General features: G+C 32.7%; 1 protein-coding gene across 3 annotated transcripts in view; it reads right to left on the bottom strand.

The window, feature by feature from the left end:
• Window positions 1-6,850, bottom strand: part of LOC117173197 (protein inscuteable homolog) — a 17,515-nt gene extending 10,665 nt beyond the window's left edge. Inside the window, exons 1-3 of one of the 3 annotated variants that reach the window (XM_033361624.1) lie at window positions 6,762-6,850; window positions 5,761-6,536; window positions 3,632-3,976 (exon numbers count right to left, since the gene is read on the bottom strand). In XM_033361624.1, coding sequence (XP_033217515.1) covers window positions 3,632-3,976; window positions 5,761-6,071 — 656 coding nt within the window. In that variant the 5' untranslated portion in view covers window positions 6,072-6,536; window positions 6,762-6,850. Of the gene's footprint in view, window positions 1-3,631; window positions 3,977-5,760; window positions 6,537-6,749 lie in introns of all 3 variants that reach the window. The other 2 variants (XM_033361623.1, XM_033361625.1) reach the window with 2 other exon arrangements.
• Window positions 6,851-7,188: the final 338 nt, after the last annotated feature.

Consider the following 7,188-nt stretch of genomic DNA (forward strand, 5'->3'; position numbering starts at 1 on the left):
TTGCCTGTGAATATAGAGTTTGAAGATAGTAATCTTGAAAAATACAAATAAATTATTCTTTTGAAATATGTCAAATTTTCATAAATATGTATTGAATATTACCTTAAGAAATAAATTTTTTAAAAGGATGGACAAAGGCCTACTTATTGAACAACTGACAGCCATTACTTTCCGGATCTAAATAAGGTCTTCTAAAGCAGAACTTTGAATAACAATGAATAAACATGTGGTCTTTTTACAAGTTGGTGAATTCGGTTGCACCATGAACGTCTTACGTATGAGATTAAAACAGTATTTGTATGCAAAACGAGTCAATATTCAACCATACATAACAATGGAATCGTACGAGGGCAAGATGCTCGTTAATGTGTTAAGAATGCACAATTGCACGGGCGCCGACGTCATTAAAAAAATGAATTGTTAAGCACAAGTTTCAAACCATTATATAATTTTATAGGCTGATTTTTGACAAATCTAGAAAAATAAAAAAAATTTTGAAGGTACCAAAATATTTGTTAAAGTTCCAGAATAGTGTGAAAAATTCTAAAACGTTATGAAAAAAATATTAAAACGTTATCGTATCCTAGAACTTTCTATAAAATCTTAGAGAGTTTAGGAATAATAAAAAATATTCCGAGTTATTTAAAACAAGTGTGCATCATTCTAGAAGGGTATTGACTCTTTCAATTAAAAGCTACATTAATAAGTTAGTAATACTAATTTTAGAATTTAATTCTTTTTGCTTTACGACAATGTCTCATGTTTAAGATTCTCAAATAATCAACGACGGAAGTGTCTTACACGACGCATTCCTGGCGCTTTACTCAGCTCGTTTACAACGGGAATTATCGCACTCAGTTTTCTCAAGACTATTGTATTCTTCATGGTCAGATAATCGTCAACGATAACTTATTATCACAAACGAGCATTTTATTTTCTATTTTTCCGATTCCCTGTTTCTTTGAATCATCATAAATTCATTAAGAACTATTTTTAAAGTTCTACACTTTATGACCAATTTAACGAGAGAAAGTTGAATTTTGATTAAGTCAATTAGGATATCTTAATTATCCACTAAACTTTACAGAGAATTTCGAGACACACCCAACGACATGTAACAAAGCCTTTTTGGATTAGCCAATCTTAAGATATTTATACTTAAGTCACAGTTGCATCAATAGCCAATGAGCTTCGGGCAACTATTTCCTGAGACTCTCTAATCCAAAAGTCCTCTTCTGGGATGTTGGAGATCGATGTTTCATCGCATTTAGGTCTGGAGAATTGAATAGAGGTGCGTCATTTTACAGCAAGAACACCAAATATCACGTTGGAGGAAAAGTCTCTCTGTCTCATGCAACTGTTGGTGACTTAAGACTGATAAAAATCAATTGTATCTCGAGATCGATAGGCCGAACATTATATCTCTGAAATTCATTTTCACAAATCCCTCTTAAATAATACAAAATCAGCATTTGAACTTTCTCCCTTTCGGAATTTTCTCTGCTTCAACAAAATCATAGATTTCGTTATTTAGAATTATAGCTCTTATCCAGACAGATTCCACGGCCTATGACAAAGTTCCATTTTGATAATCCAATCCCGAGATATTCACAAACAATGAAAACTATTGCGGCCCTCATGAGCCAATCAGGTTTAAGCAATCTCAGGATTGCCTGATCGAAAATATACTTTGTATCGACTCATTTAGGCAGTCTCAACGTGGTCTACAGTACTATGTCCATACAATAAAAAATCTACCCGCTACGCAGGCACATTCTAATCGCGGGGCTCGCAAGTTTGAGCGCGCCTAGGGCGCGCAACTGTTGGCTCTCCCGCTTCGCGCTCGATTGTACATTTATCTCGCGCTGTTTTTATAATTTGTTATTTTTAATGTCGTTTTTTACGATTAAATAAGAACTACTGTGCATCTGCATAGGGTCTGATACAGGAACCTATACAGGGTCCTATACAGGAGCCTATGTCCTCTTTCGTCTTTTCTGTGTTTTTTCCAAAAAGTTCAATTTTTTATCTTATGTTTCACGATTAAAAGAAGATCTACTCGTCCAATCGAAAAATGATTAATAATAAATTTATAGACCTTTTTAGGTGAACAACTTTGTCTGGTAATTTAAGTTCATACCTTGTGTCGTTTTTTCAAACAAATTTATTATTTTTATTTTGAATGATATTTTTTACGATTAAAGCAAAAACTACGTGTTCTATCAAAAATTATATCTCTTTTTTGGATGAACAATTTTTGTCTCATTTTTTTTCGTAGCTTATATCGAAAAGTCATTCATTATAAATTTGTAGTTCTTTTCAGGGCGCGCAATTTGAGCTTATTTATTTTTTTCGTATCTTGCATAGTTTGACCAAAAAATGGAATTTTTGAATTTTTCATTATTTTTGGTACGATAAAATTTGGAATGTTCAACTTTTCAACCAAATAGAAAAAGTTGTTATCGTAGTTCTGTAGGGCTTTCAAAAAGCAAAGTTTTTCTTTTCTTGTTTTTTTTTTTCATATCATGCGTTGTTTGGCTTAAAATGTTCATTTCAGTTTGTTTCTTTTGGATTTTGAAAATACTCTAACTCTGATAATTTTCTTTTTATAGAAAAAGTCATGGGGATCAATTTTTTGAGTTTCTGAGTACTATGAACAACCGTACATAGAATTTTTAAATCTTGAAAAAATGTGGTTTCAAAATTTATTTGTACGATCAAATTTGGATTTTTCAAATTTTTGACCAAATTGAAAAAGTTCTTATCATAATCTTGTAGGGCTTTTAAAAAGCAACGTTTTTCTTTTCCTGACTTTTTTCATATCATGCGTTGTTTGGCTTAAAATGTTCATTTTAGTTTGTTTTTTTTTTTGATTTTGAAAATGCTCTAACTCTGACAATTTTCTTTTTATAGAAAAAAGTCAGAAGGGTAAATTGTTTAAGTTTTGAAGTACTATGAACAACCGTGCATAGAATTTTTACATCCTGAAAAAATGTGGTTTCAAAATTTTTTTGTACGATCAAATTTGGAATTTTCAACTTTTTGACCAAACTGAAAAATTTGTTATCATAAGCTTGGAGGGCTTTCAAAAAGCAATGTTTGTCTTCTCCAGACTTTTTTTCGTATCATGCGTTGTTTGGCCTAAATTGTTCATTTTAGTTGTTTTTTTGTATTTTGAAAATGCTATAACTCTAGTAATTTTTGATTTTTCGAAAAAAGTCATTAGGATAAATTATTAAATTTTTTGAATATTATGAATAACCATACAGAGAATTTTTGAATTTTTAAAAAAGTGGTCTCAAAAATATTCAAAATGTGCCCACTTTTTGAATTTTCATCCAAAATGGCTGGCTAACGAACTTGACCTACAGTTTAGGACACTAAACGAGTGTACCAAAGGGCAATCTAATAGATTACTTTTTTCAAAAGGTATCGTGTTCACAGACAGACACACAGCCATACATACAGACACCTTCGTAAAAACCTGTCTTTCGGATTCAGGGGGTCTCAAAACGTGGACATTTGACAAAAACTGGGGGGGGGGGTCAAATTTTACACAAATATAATACCTTCTCTGATGAGAATGTAAAAAATTGATTAAATCATATACGAAATTAAGAAAATTCCGTACCTTTCAAGTTTTTGTAACTCCCAGGAGGAATCTATGCTGGATCTCGACGCTTGGTCATTGAACCTGAGCACCAATCGCTTAGGGGTGGAATGATGTGCCGGAATTGGTGGGACTTCGTTCTCCCTCCAAAGAGAACTGAGTCTGTGGTTCCCGGGGCGTCTGTGACAACGCTCTCTGTTTCTAATCCTGTTTCTCCTTCCGGTGGGAGTTCCCTCTTCGACTGAACTGTCAGAGTCGGAAAACCCCGAATCTTGACTCCTATGACCTTGACTTGCAGGACTGTAGGATCTATCCTCATGCCCAGCATTTTCTACCGATTTTTCTGCCTCAAATGAATTTCCCACTCTAAAAACAGAAAAGAACAAGCCCTATTAATGATAAATTAAGATTTTTCAAACACTTAGGAAAATCATAACAATTTTTATCCAATATTCCACCCTGAAAAAAAATAATTAACAAATGGAATCGATCATTGAGATGGACTTCATAAATTGAATCTATAGTATATAGCTATAGAAGATAAACTGTCTTATAAACTGTCTTTCCAGGGAATTCAAGGTATTCCAACGGCACTCTAGATGAATTCAACTACATTTAACGAAATTCTAGTTAAATTCAATTACGAAATAATCATTCATCTGCACATTAAGTGAATAAATTTCAAAAATTTCAATTCAACTCAACAGAATTCCGCAATTGAAATAAATTCAATGATTAATTAAGGTCATTCAAGTGGATTATACGAATTATATGACATTCCTGAAAAATCTTTAATTAATTGCTAGTTATTTTCATATAATTCGAGGCAATATTTAATAGAATTACACGAAATGCAATTGAATTCGACAGAAATTAGGTAAATTCGGTTGAATTGAAGTGAAATTGAATAGAATTCAAGGAAACTTATCCAATAGAATTCAGACAAATACAAATAGGCGGATTCTACGGAATTTAGACGGAATTAGTAGACTTCAAATTAATTCTATGAAATTCTGTGGAATCAAATAAAAAAAAATCCTGTTAATTCCACGGAATGAACAAAATTCAAGTAGATTCAATTGACTTAAAGATACTCCGCCACGATAAAAGTAACATCAACTGAATTCAAGCGCAATTTTGAGTAAGTATATGGAATGTTATGCATTCGGAAGAACTTTAAATGAACTCCACTCAATTAATTTAAATTTAACTAAATACAAGTAAATTTAAGCGAAATCATGAATAACGCTCATCAAAATCCAAGTAAATTCAAGTACATGCGACACAAATAACGTGAATTCAAGGAAATCCAGCAGAATGCAAGGAAATTTATGTGAATACAACTCGAATTCTACGGAATGCAATAGGAATTCATGTTAATTACGCGAAATCAATCCAATTTATTCAATCAGAATTAAAGTAAATCCAAGTGGATTTAAGAGTAGTTTTAATTAATTCTACGGAATTCTAAGCATTTGGAGGAATTCAAACGATTGAAACTAATTATATGGCATTTAAGAAAATTCAAGCAGAAACAACACCAATAAAATGAATTCAATTAAATGCAGCAGCAAATTCTATCGAATCCATAAGAATTCTGCGAAATTCAATCGAATTCAACGAAGATAAACGGAATTAATATGAACTCATGTAAGCTCTAGCAGAGATGAATTCAATTGGAATCAAGCGAATTCTGTGGAATTAAAATTAAGTTTCCTTAATTTAATAGATTTCAAGGTAAATGTATGGATTTTTAAATTAAATTTTCTAGCTTTAACTGATTTCAAGTAATTTAGAGTAGAAATTCATGTATTAAAATTGACGTTAACGAATCAAAAAATTCAAGTTTTTAATTAAATACAAAACAAAATTTAACTAAATTCAAAGTATATTTAACTGAATTCTATTTATATAACAATTAAATTCAATAAAACAAGGAAAAGCACCTGCTGATTTTCATGAAATTGAATGCAAAATAATTCCATTTTAATTCATACTATATGGATTAAACGAAACTAAAAATTATAAAATTGATTTCAACTGAATTTGAGTATATTATAAAGAAGCCGCGTATACTCGACTTCTTAAAATTAGAGACGGAAATAAAATAATAAATTCCCCCGAATTAATTACTAAGAACTACGCCTTACCCTTCGAATTTTCCGTTAGCTTGACTTCTATTAAAAATGCAATGTTCCACTTTGATGACGGTTACATTACTAGCATCTGTCGTGTCTTCTTCATTAAAACTCCCCGAATTTTCAGCACAGGGTGATTCTAAACGAAAATTTTGAGTCCAAGGAGTGTTTGGAGTCTTTGGAGTACTGGGAGTTTTCGGAAGATTTGAAGGTCTTGGACTCCTTAGCGGACTTTCGGGATAAGCAAAATTTGAATTGCCTGAATCCTGAGTTGCCATCTGATTCCAGAAAACCCTGCTCTGGCCTCTTTTAAACCCACTCATTTTTGTATTCTTGATTAATCTTTCCTTGAAAAATTGCCCTCAGTCCAAAATTCGTCTCCAGATACGCAGTTTTGAACCTTCTTGATGATTTCCTTATCATCCCTTTTGCTCTCACAGGTTCATCAATTTCTTCCACACCTTGTCACAGAGTTAATTAACACGTCACTAAATCACTTTTCAGAACTAATAAAGTTAGGAACAACAATTTGTAATATCCATACATCCGCACTCGATTTTGAAGTTTCCTTTACAAAAGGATGTAGAAGTTTTTGAGGGCTCTTGACCGTATCGCTGCGGAACACCAACAACGATGGTCTGTAATACCAGGGTGGTTCAGAAATCACCAGAGCATGGAGACCCTCCCACCAGTCGCGTGCCCTACACACCTTATGGCGCTCTTCCTAACCCCCAGGTAAGGCCCACACGAACCGGAAGGATCCATAACACTTATATCCTCAATGTTTCCTAATACAATTTTACATTTTATATCTTTTTCAGAAGAATAAGTTTTTAATAACTCAATAAATAACTGTTGGAACTTTTGAAATTATATTTATTATAATTTTTGTTACTTTATCAATGCCATTAAAATTAAAATTTTTTTGTCAAATTGATCTCCGAGATCACTATTGTTGAAAGTAAATTTTTTATTAGTACGATAAAAACGATTTCAAATACCGGTTTTATTACTCTCAAGTATGATGCGGATTCGAATTCGAGGTGACAGTGTACCTATTGACACTCTGTGAGCGACTGCTGCGATGAACTTCCTAACACAAGTCTCCTCCCCACGACATTAAGCCAAGTCGGCTGCTGTATGAAAATGACTGCACTCTCGTGCCGGGACCTAATAGCCTTATACTTACAGAATATGAGCGACAAGGCCGTAATGAGCCGGGTATTCGAGGGTTCAAAATTAATTTTTCCTTTAAGCAATATCTTTTATTTTATAATTCAGACTGAAAGCCCTTGTTGAGACAAGGTCCCATTCTGATAATTTAATAATCATATATTTGTGATTAGGCTGTTCAGGTTAAAATCTCAATGTTTCCAGATTGGCTGATTTCCCATAACCTTTCTGATCACTCTTTCGATTTTTTTTAGATCTTCAATTGTA

Source organism: Belonocnema kinseyi, chromosome 5, assembly GCF_010883055.1.
Source record: "Belonocnema kinseyi isolate 2016_QV_RU_SX_M_011 chromosome 5, B_treatae_v1, whole genome shotgun sequence".
Classification (NCBI taxonomy): Eukaryota; Metazoa; Arthropoda; class Insecta; order Hymenoptera; family Cynipidae; genus Belonocnema; species Belonocnema kinseyi.